This window comes from Lampetra planeri, chromosome 29 (assembly GCF_965212315.1).
Source record: "Lampetra planeri chromosome 29, kcLamPlan1.2.h2, whole genome shotgun sequence".
Taxonomy (NCBI): Eukaryota; Metazoa; Chordata; class Hyperoartia; order Petromyzontiformes; family Petromyzontidae; genus Lampetra; species Lampetra planeri.
In genome coordinates, this window is record NC_136135.1 from 982165 (window position 1) to 1004338 (window position 22174).

Sequence of the window (22174 nt, forward strand, 5' to 3'; positions counted from 1 at the left end):
GCTTCCCACAGCGATATAAATGGGTATACCACAGTCAATCGGTAGGCCACGTGTGGTGCGATTCCCACCTCCAGGATATCTGCCCAGCGTGCAAAAGCAGGTCACACACCCTCTCGGGCAATCGATAGATTACCCAGGATCATGCTACCTTACCACCCTGTTGTTTGAAGTACAGTTTCTACTGTGCAGTAGCTGCGGGATAGAGAGCGGCTGAATTACAGGCAACTGCCTGGACTTGAACCCCGGATCTCAACGGTGCCGGCCCAGCGCCGTGACCCCTGAGCCCACGGCACCGCCTCGACGTTTTGTCGCTGCCGAGGCTGACAGCGGCGGCGCTCTCTCGTTGTGCCGCGGCGCAGAGCTCTTCCACACGGAGAAGAAGCACGTGCAGAACCTGAAGGTGCTGTACGAGGTGTTCTACTCGCGGCTGGCGCCCGTCCTCACCAACAACGAGACGTATCAAATCTTCATCAACCTCGACGAGATCCTGCCCATCCACGGTACGATCCACCAAACGCCCCACACCTGTCGCCACCTGTACTGCCGCAGCAGTCTGTGCCTGCTGGACATCACAAAGATAAAGATCCCCTGTGTAGCATTGAGCCAACTGCTAACGCACCTCCGATTAGCACGGTTGGCTACGTACGGCGCAAAACAAGTTCAATGTAGTCACATACATACATAACAGACTTTTTGGGCAGGTCCTGTTTGCGAACACCTCTTTAAGGCATTACATGGCACAACATGGGGTTGTGTGGCTAGCACCACACCCACCTGCCTTTGTCTCCCCAGTACTGATATTTGCACATGACACCAATTACTCGATTTATGGTTGGATCTACTTGGAGAAAGCCCAGGACCAGTTCAGGTAAACCATTCCTGATTTTAGCACTGGCCGGGAATCGAACTCGGTTTGCTGTGTTGGTTGTGCAGTGCGCTATTCACTGCAGTGTTACGATGCGAACGTTGTTCCTCCAGATGTGGACGTCCGTTATTGACCCTTGGGCTGTGTGCAGAGAGTCTGAACGAAGCCATGCGGAAGATAAGAGAGAAGAGCCAGGTGGTGGCCGAGATTGGAGATCTGATGCTGGCCCGGGTAAGGATATTGCACTTGGTTGACAAGTTTAATACGTTATTAGACACTTAAACAGGGTGCTGGAAATGTTATGAACCGTTCGTCTGTACAGCAATCCTAGCAGATGCTCCGTCTGTGCACGATTAGCTCTTACATGGCATCGGAGTCCCTTAACCCATGGGGTTCTTGAACATTCCTCAAAATGTCCACGCTGATTCTAGCAGCACGCTCCGCTTGCATTTCCTCCTCAAGCTCTCTGATGTCTGTGGCACGGTCGGCCTGGATGCCCGACTTCAATTGCCCCTGCAAAAAAAAAGTCGATGCTCTTTCCGCCTTCACCAACCCACACACGGACCAGCGTGGTGAAGTATGGTCAAACAAGCCTCACGACTCGCGTAGCGAGGCCCTGTTCCAGAAGTGGATTGACACAAGGGCTGTACATGTACGCATGCAAATTAATCGTTGCAGGGCTAGTAATTACACTTTTCAAGTTCACAATTACCAAGTGCATAAATTGGATTTTTGAAGAGGGAAACATTTGAATCTCAATATTTTAATTTGTTGTCAGTTACAGCGGGGCATGTTGTGTGGAGCTTGTGTGCATCTTGTGATTGGAAGGGGTGGCAAAGTTGTAACACTCGTGTCTCACAGCAACAACTGCCTGGGTTTGATTCCCAAATCGTGTGTGTGCGAGTCACTTCATGCAGTCAACCCATGGCACCGGGGTCTGTCCCATGACCTGCCAGCGAGCCTTGGCATAAGCGCTGTGGTGATGTCACCACCACTTTGTGACGAATGGCAGCTGTTGTTGTGAGTGTATGTTTCCACCCCCCCCCCGATTCTGCAGAGAAGAGAATGAGTGCGTGAGTGAGCGCGTGAGTGTGTGTTAAGTTTGTATGGGCTTCTTCTGGGTTCTCTGATTTTCTCACATAGCTAAATTAAACATACAATGTAACTGGTATTGGCCATACATCCCAGTGCTGTACTTTCCTGCAAATTCCACAATTGAGATTAAACAAAGCAACATCGGCCCCGATGTCTTCCCCCGCACCTATGATTAACACAGTTGGCTACGTACGGTGCGAAAGAAGTTCAACGTACACACATAGGTACAAAACATGGCAGGACCCTCCTGAAAAAGAGTGTTGAGTCTCGGTGAGGCTTTACTGGAGTTAAATAATAAATAAATCTTCATGAGGTTATTGCAATACAAGGACTTTAGATGCCTGGTATATATCTTGCCTGCTTTATATCTGGCATAAAATACAAAAAAATCGAAATACAAATGCCAAATATAAATATAGATTTTGCACGGTACATTTATACGTACATTATTTCAAGTAAATACATTAAATGTGGTGGAGCGCATGTAAAGTCGCTAGCAAGGCTGCGCTATGCACCTGGCGACCCGAGTTTGACTCTTGGCCACAGCTAACATCAGCGGCAATACCAGAGCCCGTGCTGCCCTTTCTGCTCCCTTTAACTTCCCGCAGTGACCAGCGTGGCAAAGTGACGCTTTCCTGGTTAGACACATTTAGCAGCAATAACGCGCGTAGTAGTAGTAGTCGTGAATAATAATAATAACAACGACGATGACGACCTCGCTGCCTCCGTTGCGTTTGGCAGTTTGACGGCGAGGCTGGCGAGGTGCTGAAGGCGGCCACGGCCAAGTTCTGCAGCCTGCAGTCGCAGGCGCTCGACATCGTGCGCAGCAAGCAGAAGAAGGACCCACGCTTCCAGCAGCTGATGATGGTGGGGGAGCACGACGCGCACAATGGGTCGTGCACAGTGTGTCGCGCACAATGGGTCGTGCACAGTGTGTCGCGCACAATGTGTGTGCACGTACGTATGGTACGTAGCCAAACGTGCTAATGGGAGGTTGCGGGGGAAGGACAACAAACTAATCTACAAAAAACAGCTCTACAGAGATGAGTTTTCAATGTAGATTTTAAAAGTGCGTAGCTCCGGTGGCTTCATAATATCGGAAAGAAGAGCATTCCAGACGGCCGGAGAAGCAAATCTGAAAACGCCGCACGATGCAGTGACCATCTTTGTTCATTGACCAGCTAAAAGCCGCTGATGCAAGGATGTGCCTAGTGGCATGTGTAGAATGTTTTATTTTTACATGGAGCGACAGATATGGGGAGCAGGCAATGCTGATTGCCTATAGCTACATTCGATGGCCTTCTGTTAAGAATAATGATGGAGCGGCAGCCAATGAATGTGACGCGTCTTGAGGACGTCCCAACGTAGGAGTGGTGCGATGAAATTGGCTCGTTTCTAGGGTGCTGGTGGATTATTGCATCGCAGGATCGCAGGAGGTCGTGGCGATTTGGGGAGGCCTTCAGTGGATTGCTGATGATGACGATGTAGCCCGGATAATACCTTGACAAATACTTCAACAGTAAAGCGTGTTGCAGTAGTCGAGTCGTCATGACGCACTGGAGTCTTTGTTGCGGCTGCTCGCAGGAAGCGGAGAGCAAGCCAAAGTGCAGGAGACTGCAGCTCAAAGACTTCATGCTGACCGAGATGCAGCGCCTTACCAAGTACCCGCTGCTCCTGCAGAACATTCTCAAGTACACGCAGGGTGAGTGGTCAAGCACGCACCTTTACAGATGTGCGTGTGTGTCAGTGTGTGGGGAGCGTTAGTGTCACGGTTAGTACGCTGCGCTACGAACCAGGCAACCCGGGTTCGATTCCCGGTCACTGCCAACACCAATGACGATTATCCGAACCGGTCATGGGCCGCCCCTAGGTCGACTCAGCCTCAAATGAGTACCTGGTGTTGTGTGCAAACATCACCACTGGGGAGACAAAGGTGGCCGGGCGTGGTGTTGGCCACCCACCCCTCGTGTGCTGTGACGGCCTTCATAGGTGCTCGCTAACAGCACTTGCCCCAATAGTCTGTTCAGGCTATACAGGGGATCTTTGGATTTGTCTTTTGTTCTGGACACCGCATCGGCAGATCTTGCTGAGGCTGGTAAGGGGTTCCAGGGATCATCTTGGATCACCCTTAGAGCGTGGGTTCTTCTGATGCTCCTATTTCCTTTCCACTTGCTGCTGCTGCTGCTGCTGTGTAATCCCAATTGAGTAATTTGCTGGTACTTTTTCAGCATTGGGATGTTTGGCCAATCTTGTTAAATTGTGTCTTATGTTTACGTATCTTTTTTACAATGGGGGAATCTGGAGAATCCGAAGGAAAGCAATGTCATTACTGAGGAAAATATACAAACGCCACGTAGAAAGGCACCCAATTCAGGAATCGAACCCAGGCCATTCTTGCTGTGAGGCACTAGCGTTACCACTGCGCCACCCCGATAAACAAATGAATGTTAACAGTAATGGGATGCTGAAGTATGATATTGAATTTAGTCGAGAGGAAGATGGCATATGTGTGTATGTGTTTGTAGATGTGTGTGTTTGTATGTGTGAATGTGTGCATGTCTTCGTAGCGAGCTGTAGTGGCGTGGTTAGCGCATTGTCCTACGGACCTAGCGATCCGAGTTCGATTCCCGCTCACAGCCAACGTCAGTAACGAATATCCGAACCGGTTCTGGGCCTCCCAGAGGTCGACTCAGCGTAAAATGAGCACCAGGTGTGGTGTGTAAACATCAGCATTGGGGAGACAAAGGCGGCCGGGCGTGGTCCTTGCCACAACACCGCATTCATGTGCCGTTGCCAGCCTTCATGTAGGTTCTCGCTAACGGCACTTGCCCCAGGAGCCTGTTGAAGGTTATACGCGGGGGATCTTTGTGCGGTGCAAACAGTCGAGCACCCGGACCACAAGAAGCTGCACAAGGCAGGGGAGTGCTGCCGGCGCATCCTCAATGACGTCAACGAGACCGTGCGGGAGACCGAGAACGCGCAGGTACGGTGCCAGCTGCGTGCGCGTGTGTGAGTGTGCACACGTTTGTATGCCAACGACGCTCGCGCGCCAATAACTCGCGTGTGCGTGGCGCTCCGGGGATATAGCAACAACACGCGTGTGTGTGTGTGTGTGTGTTGCCGTCCGTGGTGCCGGACGGCAACACTGTGGCGGGCAGTGCCTTCATGGTGTTTGTAACCACCATAGCGGCGAAATGGGGGGGCTCTGAACGGGTGCGAGGGGCTCATGACCCCTCCACCTTCAATTAACTTCCACTAAACTACGAGTTAAATTTTTTATTAAGCTTGTGCCGGAAGGCCCCGGGGGGACAGGCGTCTATGATGTCTCCTGGCCAAACCCCATTTGGCGGAGCCAGGAGACTGAATCCTTATCCTCGGGGCTCCTCCAGAAAGAACAAAAAGCCACTTCGTGTGGCCACGTGGAATGTTTGAACGCTCACTGCGGAGGAGAGGCTGCCACTCCTCTGTCGGGAGCTGGATCGGTACCGCCTGGATCTCTGGTATTCAGGAGGTCCACCATGAGGGGTGGACAGTCCTCTACTCGGGGCAGGAGAGTGCCAAACAACAGTGAGTGGCTGTTCTTCTGAACAAAAGAATGAAGGGGGCGTGGGAGCGTGGCGGTGAGGTGTGGGAAGCTGTAAGCCCCAGGCTACTTTGGGTTCGCCTTCCCATCAACCAGAGGCGAGGAGTGGTGGTCGTGGTTACTTATGCCCCCACCGAAGACGAACATCCATGGAGGGATGCAGGCAAGGCTGATGAGTCAGATGCCTTCTATGACCTCCTTGTCACAGGTGCTGGCTAAAGTGGCCCCTCGGGATAGAGTCATCTTGTTGGGTGACTTTAATGCCCGAGTTGGTCATGATACTCGCACCTGGTCTGGAGTGATTGGAAGACATGTGCCAGATCAGCTCAATAACAATGGTATGAGGCTGCTAGATTTTTGTGCAGCCCATGGGCTTGTAATTACCAACACGCTGTTCCGGCATCGGCGCATACACACAACATCATGGATGCATGCCGGGTCCAAGCAAGAACATCTGCAGGACTACATAGTAATGGAACAGTGGATGCGGGCCCATATCCGGCAGGCAAGGCTGCGTTGGCTGGGTCATGTAGCCCGCATGCCCAGCCACCGCATGCCTGAACAGCTTTTGTTCGGCCGGATCGAGGGGGCTAAACGGGCGCGGCACGGGCTAGAGAAGAGATGGAGTAACGTGGTACAGGAGGACGTGGAGCTGAGTGGACTTGCCGATGACTGGTACCAGCGGTGTCAAGATCGTTGTTGTGCGCACGGTGCTCCGGGGACATTTGAAGAATTGGGCGTGGTGGGTAATATGCCCCCCGATTTTGACAGAATGTGAGTAGAACGTAGAAAAAAGAGGTAAAAGGTGCCGCCCTGCAACTGGTTGCCCATGCTGCTGCTCGCAGAAGGGGCTTCCATGGCGAGAGGGAGCTCTAGAAAGCCCCTCTACGATGGATGTTTTGGCCTATTCTTGCACACTGACCAGATGGATTGAAAGCGGTGGGAGTGTGTAGCCAACACACGCGACCGGTCGCTCGTCTAACTGATTGTAACCCACTCATCATACCTCTGGGTGGACGGAGGAGGGGAAACTGGCCCCCATTGGTTCACCTGCCATGCCAGGAGATCGAATTGGCGGCCTCTGGCTTGCAAGTCCGGTATGCTCACCGCTAAGTGGTGCCAGCATTCCCAGTCAAATTTACTCTTGGACCAAATCATCCGCGATGCACCCGATATGGTCAGATCACAGACAAAACAGTGCCCACGACCTCCCCATCCAGCGGTGGATTACAGAAAGTGCCATCCAATGGAGGTTAAGTGCGACGGTGAAACGGGCAACTGCGTGCCGCATCTGTGTGTTTGTTCTGAACGTTGCGTGTGCGTTGCGTGTGCGTTGCGTGTGCGTTGCGTGTGCGTTGTGTGCTCATCCGCAGAGGCTGGAAGATTACCAGCGACGGTTGGATCTCTCTTCGCTGGAGCGATCCTACAACCCGCTCGTCACCGACTTTAAGGTGTGCGACTCCCAGATGCCACCATCCCACGGTTGTCGCAGAGCACATTTCTGGTCGTGCGTCTGGCGGTGTTTCTATGGTTCGTTAGTGACGCTGGAAAGGATTGTTTGCTTGTTTTGTGTGGTTGATGGAACACGTTCGGTCTCGTGTTTTTCGCTCCAGAACCTGGATCTCACACACAAGAAGATGCTGTACGAAGGTCCTCTCACGTGGAGAGTCAACAAGGAAAAGAGCATCGGTGAGTCTTGTTAAAGGCCTGATTCGGTTATGATCAGTTTAACACGTAGGCTTTCAGGACATTTTGTCTTCACGTCATCATTCCGTTAGCGCAAGGCTGTCACGAAGGCGCTGTGTTTCACAGCGGTCTGCAATAGTTTCACAGTGGGGGCGATGTTGCTCTGTGTCATCTAAATCGATTGATTTACAGAACATTTTAAATTATTTTGCAAACATGGACCATAATGCGTTATGGCCGACTATTTTTCGAATGACGTCACGGGATCTTTTTAACGTCTACCGTGAGGCAAACGGTGCGCGGTATCTTACGGTTGATACACGGGACAGGCTTTACTGGGGTGGCGGCCTGCCGGCATTCTAACCACGAGCGCTTTGCGGGTTCCACCGCCGTGCTCGCGCTCCACGTTGCGCACAGACACGCCCACGCGGGCGGTTCAACGCTTGGATGGTGACTCTCCCCCCCTCCCCCCGGTGTCCCCGCGGTGCGTGCCGCCCCCCTCCAGACCTGCACGTGCTGCTGTTGGAGGACCTGCTCGTGCTGCTGCAGAAGCAGGACGAGCGGCTGGTGCTGCGCTGCTACAGCAAGACGTCTGCCGGGACGGCGACGGACGCCAAGCAGACCTTCAGCCCCGTCATCAAGCTGGGCACGGTGCTCGTTCGGCCCGTGGCCACCGGTAAAGCGGCTGGCACCGCACACGCGCCACCGCAAACGATTCTCGATTATTTTGCGCGGCGGCCAGATGTTAACTGCCTCGCCTGGTGTGCAGGAGGTTGTGGGTTCGATCCCGACCCTGACGCCTGCTGCTGTATATTTGGAGTTTGCGTGTCTCTCTCTCTCATCATCATCACGGTGGCTAGGAGATGTTATCTCGCCTGGTATACAGGAGGTCGTGGGTTCGATCCCGACCCTGATGCCTGCTGTATATTTGGAGTTTGCGGTGTCTCTCTCTCTCATCGTCATCACGGTGGCTAGGAGATGTTAACTGCCTCGCCTGGTGTGCAGGAGGTTGTGGGTTCGATCCCGACCCTGACGCCTGCTGCTGTGTATTTGGAGTTTGCGTGTTCCCCCCATGGTCGCCTGGATTTTTCTCCGGAGACGTAAACCAAAATTAAAGTTGAAATTAATGAGGAACGAAATAACGAATCGTCCTAAATCGAATTAACTTATTTCGCGGTACACCTGTATTATGAGTGTAGATAATCGATATTTGTTTCAATTAGATGTTTTAACTGCACCATGAGTGAATGCGCAGTGCATGTTAGAGAGAGAAGACGATTGCCTGTGTTGCGATCGAAACGTCGTGATCTATTATTTTTCTATCTACGTGACTTTACCGAAAGACCCAAAGAGTATGAATTCCTGCAGTCACGCAAGCTTTGAATCAAGATACATGTTAGAACAATTGCGAATGTTGTTACATCACAATGGAAATAATGTTACATAATCCAAAGGTTTTTTGCAATCATTTGTTTTTTTTTCTTTCAGATAAACGAGCCTTTTTCTTGATCACGACGTCACAGTTGGGCCCACAGATCTATGAGCTGGTGGCTGTCACGAGCAAAGAGATGCTCATGTAAGTGCGTGTTCGTGACATCTTAGTGATAAGAAAACTGCTTCCGTCTGTGAGCCACCACTCGCTCAAGTGATGTCCGTTGTGCAGAGTAAGGGCATCATTAGGACAGAAAGTCATCAGGGAGCTGCCTGCGATGTTGATGACGAGCTATGTACGAGCTATGAATGGCCGATGAGCTTTAACATCGGTCAAAAAAATTGCCACCGAAATGTTTCGCCATGCTATTGTTACGGGGGTTGGTTCTTGCAGACGGGGAGGTATAGGTGCGGGAGACGAGCAGTATAATGCAACAATTGATTTTGTTGAAATGCCCTCGCACTGCTCACCACGTAGAACCCTGGTAACATACTTATGTTGAAAAGAGGGGGTAACGGTCGTGGAGAGAGAGAGGGGGGAGGTAGATATTGTTGCTAAGGTGGTTGTTGTTCGTCAGTTGGCAGACACAGTTGGAACATGCGGTGGAGAAAGAGAAGCAACAGGAAGGCACTCAGAACATGACCTCCTTCATCCTGCTCGGGCCGCAGGGGTACAAGAAGCCACGCGCAAGCACGTACGTCTCACTCGCACAGCACCGCACGTCACGGCCGTGTCCGGCCTTTCCAACGGTTTCGACGCTTACGATCACGTGCGCCTTTATTTCTCCCGGCGCAGGTCACACGAGCACAAAGATTCCGTTGCGACGGTCGTCGGCAAGCAAGGTGGTGACGACGTCCGGCCGTCCTCCTTCACGTCCCTGTCCGGTACGATCTCCACTGGCCCCGGTCGCGGACCGGAACGTTGCCAGTGCCGCCCCTGGTTTGTCTCTCTCTCTCCACCGCCTGCTCCAGTTGTGTTTGGGTTTTTGTCAGTTTTGCTGTCTGGTGCGGAGGCCTGGAAATTGCTTCAAGCTGATTCGGATTTGCTGCGGTCTTTCCACATGCGACGCCAAAGACGCCTTCTTGGCATCCGATGATTCGGCGATCGTCAGAAATGTCACCGTTGCGTCTGCGATCGGTCTCCTAGCGAGTGAGAGCTTAGTTCGAGGGAGACGGCTCTCACTTTTTGGATGCGTAAACTCCGGCAAATTGACCACCCCCCCTTCCCTGCGATATGTGGACTAAACACATTGCTTGAGACACCGGTGTATGGCAGCAAGAGCAGTTGATGCAAATGCTGTTACAAGAGGTCACACGTTTGGCACAACGGTCGGTGACTGCCAGTCTCTTGTCACGTGTACCTCGCTTTGCTATGGCTCTGCTTTCCTATCTGGCATAGTAACATGGTGACATGTGCAGCCTCCACATCCTATGTCTTCACCTCGATTTTATAACAAGTAGTTAAGTAAAAGGTACGTTTTAATTAGCTTATTTACATATATCTTTTGCGTTATGTCTGGGCCATCCCCCCCCCATTACCCTCAATAATTGCAGGTTGACTGTGTGTAACATTTGCAACCTCTGCTTATCATTCCTGTGTGATCCAGCCGCTTGCCAATAACGACAAACAGATCCTTGTCAGTGAAAAGGATTTACATTTATCGGGTGCTCGCATTAGCAGGGCCTGGGCATTGCGTCTCATCTCAATCATTCCGATTCCCCCGCTACATTGTGGCCTAAGGGGGGGGGGGGGGACCCCGGTGGCAGCTGGCCCTTCGCAGCAACTCGAGGTGCAAACGACGGCATTGCATTTGCAGACGACATTCTGGATGTGACGGCTGGAAAGGAGGAGAGCGGCGACGTCGCGGCAAGCAGCGGCCTGGACGCCTACAGCGAGCCGGAGGAGACGCCGCTCATGACGAGGGTGCCGGAGACGATGAGCAGCAGGCGGAGCGTCGCGGCGCAGCTCGAGGAGGAGCCGGGCGCGGAGAAGGAGCTGGCCCAGGCCGCCCTGCGCGACGGTCAGTGCCGCTACGTTCGCGTGTGTACCCGCCGGCCCGTCTGGCAAACTCGCGCGTCAAGTCAAATTAGAGTTGGGATATCCGGTTGTAGCTAGGAGATGTTAACTACCTCGCCCGGTATACAGGAGGTCGTGGGTTCGATCCCAACCCAGGCGCCTGCTGTATATTTGGAGTTTGCGTGTGTCTCTCCCCGTGGTCACGTGGATTTTTCTCGAGGTCCTTCGGTTTTCACCTCCACATTTAGAATCAACGTGCCTTCAGAGTATTCGGCTGCTATAAATGTCCACGTGATAAGCCACTCTTTTGAGCTATCGTTTGTGGCCAGGTCGCGTTCTGAATAAGAGCTACATAGCTTAGTGGGCCTTAGCTGGTAAAATATATATTTTTTTAAAGAAGAAGATATTTCACAAATAAGGGTTAAATGACTTGCATTTACAGGGCATTTGCTTCAATGCCTTTAGCAACTAGCATCGCAATCCATCGCATCTCATTTCAACTCTTCCAATAAACTGCCGTGCGGGATCTGCGTGCGAATCAGAAACACGGACGTTGGCAAAAAAAGTATAAGGAAAGCTGACGAGGGCGCACAAAAAGCAGGAGAGCTGCATTCTTTAAATCGCACTCGCGAGACAGAGGGACGCGTGGATCGGAAACGTACGCGAATCGGAGTCGTCAGAGTGACCGGTAAGAAAAGTGACGTGGGCTGAGGCAGGACGCGTCGCCGGAATGGATAACGAGGACGTGCAGCCAAAGGACGGAGCACGCCCGAGAGGCAGGGCACCGCACGGTGGGAGCGGCGCAGTCGGCTCTCTCCGTGTGGCAGGGGCCGTGTGGGGTTGTTGCAATGCAGGGCCGTGAGAGATGGTGGCGGCGGTGGCGGTGTGGGGGGAGGCCTTCCTCTGGAAGTGAATAGATCGTGGCCAATTATGTAAGAGTATAGGTTTAATACTGACCGCTTTTTGCGTTTGGTTTGTTGTCGTACACCCCGCACCTCCGATTAGCGTGGTTGGCTCCATGCATCCGTGTACACGTGCGGTGTGCGCGCGTCCGTGTGTGCAGTGGGGCTTCTGCGGAGGATGCTGGTGCGCCACCTGCGCGTCGTGGCCGGGCCCCGCGACGACGGCGACTTGGAACGCGGCCTCAGCCTCCTGCAGTCCCAGCTGTCATACAGCCCAAACCCCGCTCGGTCCCCCCACCACTCCGCACATGGGGAGGAGGCGGTCGACGGCAGGCGCGGAGAGGCCGACGAGAAGGATGCGGATGCGGCGGCGGCGGGGGGGGTATCCGGTCCTCACGACGGCTGGAAGGGGGACGCGGGACGGGGCGCTGGCGACGCCGTGCACTTTAGCGACGAGGAGCAGAGACTGGAGCAGAACGGCACGGGGAGCGCGGAAGGGGGGACGGTGCCGATCATCCGCCGTGAAGGTATGGGGCCGACCCGCCGCATCCTCCCCCTTCACCCTTTCGGGTTTCACCACCAACAGCCTTCGTGCTCGTGTGCATGCCCGTGTTGATGTTGAGCCTCCCTTTTTGCCAATCCAATGCTGGATGAGGCCCTTCCGATCACGCCTACGCGGGCCATGAGAGATGCCTGACCGTACTTCACCGGGCCGGGCCGGGCAGGTGGAAGAAAATGGGGAGGGCAGCCAGTCCGTCGTCTAAATCGCGTAATAATGATCGTCGTGCAGAGTCGAGCCGAGGGCTCTTAGTGACAGGTGTCAACCTGGGGCTCCACGGCGTTGACGATGTGCTATGTACCATTTATATAAGACCAACGACCTTTGACGCAAGTCACAAAAATATTACTGATGTTTCAACATGCTCACCTCTGGGGGGGGGGGGGGGGGTTGGTGCCGGCAGGGAGTGTCGACCTGAGAGCATAGAAGCACAGCACAACACAGCCCTCTTGTTATGTACCTACGTATGTTGCATTTCTTTCGCACTGGACATAGCCAACCGTGCTAATTGGAGGTGCGGAGAAAGGACAACAAACTAGATCAGTTGTAAAGACACGAGTTGTAAAGACATGAGTTGTAAAGCAATGAGTTGGCCACAGCATAGCACCGCAGCAGCCAGTAGTTATGCATGGCGGTCATCAAAACTAAAGCAAAATATTTTACCATGTAATGCCCACAGAGCTATATAGCTCTTTTTCAGAAGCGACCTGGCCACAAATGTAGCTCAATGAAGTGGCTTATCATGTGGAAATGTATAGCAGGTAAATACTCTAAACACATGTTTCTAAATGTGGAGGGAAAAACCGGAGGAGCCGGAGAAAAATCAACGCGACCACAGGGAGAGAGACACGCAAACTCCAAATATACAGGTGACAGGGTCGGGATTGAACCCACGACCTCCTGTATACCAGGGGAGGGAGTTAACATCTCCCCAATCCAATGTCCCGAGCTGACACCCTGCTTGACTTACGATGGCGAAAGCGCTCGGACCTGTTCCGGGTGATTCGCTCGAAGGCTCTCGAGCGCCTCCGGCGTCGCTTTCTCTTGCAGGAAACTATTTCTTTTTGGCGAGGCCGAGCGGACCCCAGGAGAGCAGCACAGACGACGACGTGGCGGGGGGGGGCGGCGTGGAGAAGCACGAGACGCTTGCCGAGAGCGACGAGGAGGGCGCAGGGGAGGCGGCGGCGGCGGCGGCGTCGGCGTCGCTCTACCGGAGCGAGGAGGTGTCTGAGCGGCTGCAAACTTTCCCGAGCAGCAGCAGCGGGAGCGATCATTTCAGCCGCTACCACGACCACACCGCAGTGCCGGCCTCGCTGTACCAGGTGAGCGTTGCCCGCGCCTCGTTCATCTGTGCCTTTGTGTTCATGTCCATTGGTAGGCACGCTTTTTGCAGCACAATTTTGCCGAAAATAGTCACAAAATATAATAACAATTTACACTTCTTAAGCGGCTTGAACCTGGAGACCACAAGGCGCTGTACAAAACACGCACACACCCACACACGTGCAGGCTCACACCAATCCGATCCAACCCTAAAACATTTGGATAATAGAAAAAGCCCTTTAAAAATGAGTTGCGTTTTCGGGCGCGAGTTGAATGAACCGAGGGGGGGCGGGGGGGGGGGGAGTCAGCAGAGTGAGCGTCCAGTGGAAGTGAATTACGCAGGCTGCCCTTGCCCCAAAAGTCTGTTAAGGCTCTACGGGGGATCTTTGTCTTTGTTTGCAGGATGAACTGGAGCCCCCGTCACCACGTGTGGTATTCTCCCCACTGCCCGTGGACGATGTCTTTAATACACTGGAAAGCCTCACTCAGAAACTCAAACTGCTGCAGGTAATTACGTCTGCCGGCACTGTACAGTAGAGCACACCATCAGTGCTTGTTTTCGATCCGTACGCTAACACGCACGTACACTACACGCACACACGTCCTATATAACTACGCACGTACTGCATTTGCAATAAAGATACGCATGTGTACAGCTAGTTTTTTTTAACGTAACTTTAATTGAAATCGTGGCTAGCCACGTATGTATATTTGTTGAACTTCCTTTTTACCGTACGGAGTCAACCGTGCTAATCGGAGGTTCTCTGTTGGTGCGGCTGGCCGGTGTGTCAGTGCAGCGAGCCGTTGTTTGGCCGCGTCGTGGCCCTTGACGCGAGTGTGCGCCGACGCTGTTATTGTTGTTGTGCGCAGGCCATCGAGGAGAAGTTTAATATGAACGAGTGACAAGATCAGGCGCGGCCCACTTCCAGGGACCCCCACTCTGGCAAGCAGCGATGTGCACGCCCCCCCCCGCAACCGCGGACCGTCGCTAAATCCGCGTGAAGCTATGAGCCCCCATCTATGGCTCTGTCTGGCACATTCACACTCACTTCGAGTACGGTAATGTGACGTTTAAGACCGTTGCCATTTTTTCTCCTTTTTTTTAACTGCTGTATAAAAACCCAGATGTAAAAGACACTGGATGGAGTTGACGAGGCAATGCTTTTTTTAACTCGGCGCTTGGGCGTCTTCAATTCATTTCAATCCCAAGGCTAAGTTGCACAAAGGTAGCCTCGCTTTCGTAAACAAAAAACTTTCAGTTTGAGGTCGTCCTTAGTCCTTTGTGGGATTGGACGGTGGGGGGGGGGGTGGTAATTTAGGGAAAACAAAATGCACAATTACAAGTAATCATCGTTTGCAATGGAACCTTGGGAGAAAGCAGGGGCTGCTCAATTGGCTTCTTGACGAGCTGGTTCTTTTTTTCTAAAGAGCTTGCACAGGCAAGTAAGTTTACCAGCACTTGCCAGAGTACTCAAGACTCGCTCGATCTTTTCAGATCTCTGAAGTCAAAAGCCAAGTGTTCCAGCATTACACCTACCTGCCTTTGACCCACCAAAGGTGTAAGAGGCTTTGCGGGCATTTGAGGTCAATGAAGCCAATTCCGTTGGTTGTTCTGCATTCCACCAACCTCCACCCACCTTCGCAACCTGCACCGACCCGCGCGGTGAAGCACGGTCAAACATCTCTCGCGGGCCTGCAAGGCCCTCATCCAGCGGTGGATCGACAATAACGGGTTGTACGTGCGCACACACTTTACCGACGGCGCTACCGTGCCGACGCACTGGGGTTGTTGTGCACCTCCGACCGTGTCCGTCCGCGACGCTGCGCGGTGTGGCAAGCAGGCCGGCTCGAGTACGCGGCGAGCCGGGGGGGGAGGACTGGGTAACTGTGTGTGCTACATTTTTTTGATTCCACATCAGATGCTGAGAATGCAATATGGTGGGAGCCCCTTCCCCCCCACCTCCCCCCCCTACTATTCTTGGGAGATTTAACCAAAACGATGTAAATGTGACAGGGTTTCAAAGGGGTGCTGTCTTCTTGTTTTTGTAGGCGTGTGTCACTTTTGAGTAGTAGGGGAAAGCCTCACGTATTTATCTGCTCTTAAAGATTTAGCAATGACCTCAGTACGGTTTTGGGTGGTTTGATTTATGCATTGGAAGAAAACGCACACTTGTACAAACAGAACATTAATTATTCACAAGCGTTTCGATTCTCTATACATCCACAGAGGACAGCAATCAGAGTTTTTAAATTGTGCAAGTTTTGGGAGGGCCCGTAATATTAATGATACATGTAAGAATAATGTTCATGATGATTGATGGTGGTGGTGATGATGATGGTGGTGGTGTACATGCAGACATGCTGTAAGAGTAATTATACATATATTTTTAAACGTTAAGAATGTAATCATACGCGTGCTGATTTTTAGGAGCCGACTAACCGCATTAATGAGCTGCTTATTTTGTGGTCGCCCCTCCCGGTCGTCACTACATGGCCATCCCGCGTTGCGGTGGCCATCTCTCCTTGGTAGTCGTGCGATCTCTGGGACCCGTGTGCTCAGCCTTGACAAAACGTTGCTTTGTGACGATGGCGTCGGAACACCGAGGGACGCTTGCGTGGGCTCGCGTTGGTAACCCCGTGGTCCCGGGTTTAGCCAGGCAGGAGGAACACAGGTCGTCGGTGCAGTACAACAGCGCGTATCTGACTCGCCAGGGGGACGGAGGTCAAGGCGAATGTGTGAACGTGCCGAGAGTGACCGTCACACCGTTGTGCACAAATAATAGGTCAGCGGACACAAAGCTCAAAGCTGCTTTGGAGGGAAGGTGCGCTTTCGTGAGCGAGCGAATGTTTCCTAGAGTAGGACCACGCGATCGTGCGTGACAACGGTCGAGTTTGTGAACGTCTACAAAAAAAGTTTAGTCGAACAGTGCACAGACACTGCACAAACACTGCACCGGGGCGAGGGCGGTTAATCCTGACGGGGGCAGACACGTGACGGGTCGGATATGCGACAATTTGTACTGTGGTTGGTTTCTACGGGAAGAGAGGGGAATGATGCTGGAAATCGGATGGATGGGACCGGGCAGCTGATGAAACCCCCTGTTCATGAAGCACATCTTGGATGTATTCTCGCCCCCCCGCCCACCACCACCAATAGTTTGGCGATTTTATTTGGGGATCAGGGAGGGGGCGGAGGGCTACGTTTCTTGAGCAATGTGCATATCGCTGTGCTGGTATCCCATCATCAGCAATGACAACAGTGTAGCATACTACGCGCCCAAGCACGTACGTAAGAGTACCAGTGAATTGTTTGGCAGTTTTATGGCTCAGGTAGACGATTAAACAAACAAAAAATGCACAAATGGCATTAAAACACTAATTTCCTCGTCAAGCAAACAACCGAACGGCCGTCAGCCACTAGACCCTAAGCCGTGTGTGTTCTTTAAAGCAACCGATGGCGAAACATTCGTCCGTGGCTTGGCCGTAAGTGCTAATTCTAGTTCAAAGCAAATTTCCCTCTGGTACTGAGCAATTACAGCGGCGGCAGCGGCAGTAGCAGCAGGGGCTGCTGGTCTGAGCTGCCCACCGCCACTGCCATCCCCTCTATGTAGTGTGGGGATCATCTCGACCCACGGACACATTGGCTCTGGCTGCCGGTAAAACGACGTGACTTGTCGCCGCGTTGCCCCATTGAAGAGCGGTCGTTTTTGTCCGACACCGATTCCGAGCTGCTTTTTTTACCGGAAGATGTTTGGGTTTTATAGTAGATGCCGTGAACAATGGGTTTAGTCGAAACTGTCTTTTTTTGTAATCATTTAAGGCTGCATGGTTAAAATGCTTTAATTTGTGCTAGATTGGCTCCTGATCGTTCTTTCTTGGTGTCAATTATGGAGGGCTTTCTTTTGACCACATGCATTCCATGCACTTTCTTTTACTGGACTTAGATTCATATTATTATTGTTATTATAGTTATGACATTACACAGATTACTGACTGGACTGCCGGAAACTGGCGACTTCTTGTGTGTTTCCCTTGTCTCTTAGATACCAATGGCATAAGTAACAGGAGAATGATGTACATTTGGGCCCTGTGTGCTATTTAATTTTAACACTAATGCAAAAATGCCATAATATACAGTTTGTGGGTGATGGCTGGGCATGTAATATAAATGAGGCCCTAATTATTGCGGGGCGAGTTGTAATTATAGACGTATAGAGGCGCCTGTGACTTGTCCGCAAGGCACGCGGACACGTGTGTACGTTCAGAGGGCACCCGGCGGACGTTAACGGCGGAAGCTCGTGTTATGCATTGACAATAAACAAACCCTTGTTGTAAACAGAGTGCCATCTTTACCTTTGTGGTATGGAACTCGCACGTGATTTGCCCCAGGTATTGTCACGGAAGTGTACAATCGTTTGAATCGGCAAAGAGCAGACGATGACTTTGCTCATCCGCTCCCGTGTCGTCGTCTGTTAAGAGGAGCCGTGCGCAACCTCTGATGATCATTCAAGCGCCGTTACAGACCGTGCGGGGTGGCTGGTGGGGGATTGCCTGTGCCCCCCCCCCACAAACGGTCGTCTTTGGTCGGACTAAGTTGGTTTGATGGATACGAAATGACTGAATGGATTGGTTTCCAGTGGAGGGCGTCGGAGATTTGTCACATGTGACTATTATTGTTGAGAGAACGTGCTGATTTTTATGAAAATTTTAAATCTTATTTGGAGAACCTTTCCAAAGCACTAATTACCGTAGTTTTGGTGTGCACGAGTTCGTGGTACGGGATGGAGTTCCACTATCGGTTTCTCACTCAACGCAGGTGCACCCTTCCAAAACCATGGAGAACGGAGTTATGTACATGAACGTGTTTGGAAAATGAAGACGCTAAATTGGAATCTGATCCAATTTTTTTTTTTTTAAACTCCGCCAACAAAATTCACATAAAGCCGAAACGTTTTACCTTGAATTGGCTTTATTTGTTTTAACTGGTTGAAAACTGAAAATGTACAAAATACCATATGGTCGATTCCACGTGTAACAGAATTATAGCGTGCAACAGAGAACCAGCTACAGTGAAACCTCAATATAATACAGTAATAAACCACGGGGACCATACAAATGAAATGCTGTTTGTGGGGAAACATTCAATGGGGGAATGTTCGACCGCAGCCGTTGGGCCAATGGGGGGGATACTTTTGGGAGATTTTACAAATGGGAGATTGGACACGGAAACCGCACGAAGCGGAAACGTTATAATGAGGCTTCACTCGTCACAAAATGTAACGTTTGGACTTTGACGAGCTCAAAAGTGTTGGTGCGCCGCGTAAAATGTCTTCATTTACCCCGCGGCGTATCGCACTTGCATTGGTCTTGTAATCCCGTTGCCGTGATATCGCCCATATACATTTCCTTTATTTTTGTTATTTTTATTAAGTCTATTGAAATGAAATTGCATCTACAGATCGTGTACTTATTTTTATGAAAACATTCTATGCATAGTAAAAAAACAAATAAAACAAACAAACTCGTGTTGATTTTCGTGTGCCTTCAGAAACCTTCTCTCCGTAGCGGCATCTTTTTTAAATCATTTATATTAAGTTCACTTGCTTGCTTGCTTGCGCGCTTACGACCGTGCAAATCTTTCGGTCGTTTTTTTAACCCACTTCCCGTGATCCAATCGAGCTGACATTTTGCACACAGACTCGTTGTGCGTGACAATTTATTTTCGTGAAAAAAAATTGCCAAAATTTCCCACTTTTTAGGAAAAAATAAATTTCATATTTAATTTAAAATACCAATGTGATAAAAATGAAACTCTTACTCAAGAAAAACATAAATGAATAATAAAATAAAACCGATGCCACGCATATAAAGGATTTATAGTGAAAAACTTAGTTTTTACAGGTTAATTTTTTTACCTATAAAATTTGGGACTTGTCACAAACGCGGCCCGGGCTTCAAGGCTGGGAGTGTCACGCCGCCGTGCCCTCGTCCCCCCGTGACTCTGTCCCACCACGGACGCGATTTCCATCGGGCCATTGGGGCTCCCGCACGCGATGCGATCTATCATGTCATCATCCACCGTGACGCATCGGACGTTTTTTCTTTTTGCGAAGTAATTCTGCGTTGTCGCATCCCGATTCATCGTTGCTCGTTTTCATATTTTGTCAAATATTTCGTTTCCCGACGATATATTTTGAGATGAACAATCAATCTTTATTTTACGTGGCCAATATCGCGCTCGTTAAAGCCGGCGTCAGTGCACATTGCAGCAGAAGGGGAACGGCGCAGGACCACGTTGATGAAGTTGTAAGTTAATGGAGGAAAATAACACTCGTCACAAAAGGGAAACAAATAGACCAGGTGATGTTTCGAGCACGTGAATGATGTGCTATGAAGAAGGGCCATTTCCCAAGACGTCCATTGTATATTTTTCCTTTGAGGCCACACACAAGTTGCCGACAAGCGTGGTGAGTGCGTTTGTTTAAATATGCTTTGGTGCACCACTGCCAAAGCAGCAGCATCACCACAGATAACTTCAATACATTCATAGTGCTCTGCAGAATGTTTTCTGGAGTAATTTATGGGATGGCGATTGTAGGCGATCATTTTAATATTTCATAGAACTTAAGTTATTTTTGTGTAACTGACAGCATGTACATTATAAACATTCATTTTGCAATGATTAGAATGACAGTACTTAAAACGGGCTTATGTTAAAATTACTTCTGCAAAGCACAATCGCAAAATATATCACAAACGTGAAATGCCACTACAAAGTTAGGGGAAACTGATATCGCAACAATCGTCATGAAATTAAATTTGGTATCGTATCGGGGGGTAAATATCACGGCGAGCCGAGCAATCACCACGGTATTTAGGTACACGCGTTCAACGCCAGATAGCTGCAGAGTGGAGCAGTTTGGTGTACAGATCGATATCGAGGGAAGCTGCTGCTGCTCCAGCTGCCAAGGGCTCTGCAGTAACGCAGAGGACAGGTGAGACGTCATCAGCGCGTGGGTAAGTCGTGAGAACTGCAGAACCTTGAGCTCCCTCAGCGGGGAGAGGTAAGGCTGTGGGTGTTGTCTTGTAAGCCTTTAACCGCAACTATTACTACCACCAACGCTACCGTTACAATCGACGCTTTCAGCACGGTTGCTATGGTCAGCACCACCAATGTTGCCATCGTCGCAGCCATCGTCACCACCACCAACAACTGCCACCACCATCATCCTTGGCAATCCCTCGACGATGATTGCCATAGAAAAGTTGAATTATCTGTGGGTCCGAAGATGGCTGCAGAGACCGATCTGGGATTGACGGATTCTGCCGCAGCTCGGTCAAGCGCGTGCACGCGTGTCCACAGGGTGGGTGGGTGCAACTGGATTAGTTGGTCGGGCTGCAGCGTGCTGTTTCCACCGTTTCCAGCTTTTTCTGTTTCCGCCATTGAATTTTTAAATGTTTGGATCCTTGAAAGAGTCTGTGTCTCCATGCGAGAGTCTCCCATGAATTGGCATCGATGGTGCACTTCGTGTTGGTCGTGACACCCTTGAAGCGCTGTCTCTGCCCTCTTCCTGATCGCACACCCTGACTAAGCTGGGAGTAATAGACTTGCTTCGGGAGCCTGGGGTTGGCTATACGGACGACGTGGTGGCTGGAAAGAACATTTTAAAGATCTCAATTCTGACTCTTCCGCTGATGACAGCGTCTTACGCTCCATCCCACAGCGCCCAATCAGAAACGAGCCTGGAATCCCCCCCCACCCTTGATGAAGCGTGGAACGCCATCGAGCAGATGGAGAACAATAATGCGTCTGGAGCTCATTGAATCCCGATTGAAATCTTCAAACAAGGGGGAAAGGAGTTCACGTCACGGTTCCAAGCACTCACCTTGACTATTTAGATATATCGGAGGAAATCCCAAACGATCTCAGGGATGCCATGAATGTGACATCTTTTAATAAAGGAGGTATATCCGATTGTTGAAATTACAGGGGGATCGCCTTGCTGTCCACTGCAGGAAAGATCATCGCAAGAACTCTCCGTTAGAATCCCAACGTGGGTTCGGGCCATCGAGAGGCACAACTGGACATGATATTCACTGTCCGTCAACTGCAGGAACAATGTCAGGAACAACACAGACCAGACCGCTCTCCATGGCCTTCTTTTACCTCACGAAAGTCTTTGATTCTGTCAACCGAGAAGCATTGTGGAGGTTCCTTCAAGAGAATGGATGTCCACCGAAATGTGTCGCAATTCTTCGCCTGCTGCATGGCAATATGCGAGCAGTGATTCTTAGTAATGGACCCATCTCAGACCACTGAAGTTAAGATTGAAGTCAAACAAGGCTGCGTCATCGCCCCAATACTTTTCTCAATATTCCTCGCCGCGATGCTACAGCTAACTACTGGCAAGCTTCGAGCAGGAGCGGAGTTAAACTGCCGAATGGATGGTAAGCTGTTCAACATCAACCGACTTCTTTTGAAAACTAAGACCATCCTGACAGCAGTTGTTGAGCTCCAGTATGCTGATGATGCTGTCTTGTGTGCCCACTTAGAAGCGGATCTTCAGGCAATCGTAAACACTTTTACTAGAAAATGGGGCTGACGCTTAATATTTTAAAGACTAAGGTCCCCGCCCATCAACCAGTACTCAATGAGCAGTCCCCAGCTCCGACAATTTACATCCACGGCGAGGCTGTGGAAAATGTTGAACAT

At 50.9% G+C, this 22174-nt stretch overlaps 1 protein-coding gene across 2 annotated transcripts in view; it reads left to right on the forward strand.

Moving 5' to 3' along the window:
- The window catches only part of LOC144728543 (rho guanine nucleotide exchange factor 11-like), a 44059-nt gene extending 29613 nt beyond the window's left edge, over nt 1–14446 (forward strand). For both annotated transcript variants that reach the window (XM_078608050.1, XM_078608051.1), the window contains exons 25-40: nt 360–500; nt 1017–1096; nt 2702–2827; nt 3545–3662; nt 4843–4943; nt 6917–6994; nt 7157–7232; nt 7735–7905; nt 8718–8805; nt 9239–9355; nt 9457–9545; nt 10478–10681; nt 11741–12106; nt 13189–13460; nt 13864–13968; nt 14332–14446. In XM_078608050.1, the coding sequence (XP_078464176.1) occupies nt 360–500; nt 1017–1096; nt 2702–2827; nt 3545–3662; nt 4843–4943; nt 6917–6994; nt 7157–7232; nt 7735–7905; nt 8718–8805; nt 9239–9355; nt 9457–9545; nt 10478–10681; nt 11741–12106; nt 13189–13460; nt 13864–13968; nt 14332–14364 (2165 nt within the window). In that variant the 3' untranslated portion in view covers nt 14365–14446. The remainder of the gene's footprint in view (nt 1–359; nt 501–1016; nt 1097–2701; nt 2828–3544; nt 3663–4842; nt 4944–6916; nt 6995–7156; nt 7233–7734; nt 7906–8717; nt 8806–9238; nt 9356–9456; nt 9546–10477; nt 10682–11740; nt 12107–13188; nt 13461–13863; nt 13969–14331) is intronic.
- Nucleotides 14447–22174: the final 7728 nt, after the last annotated feature.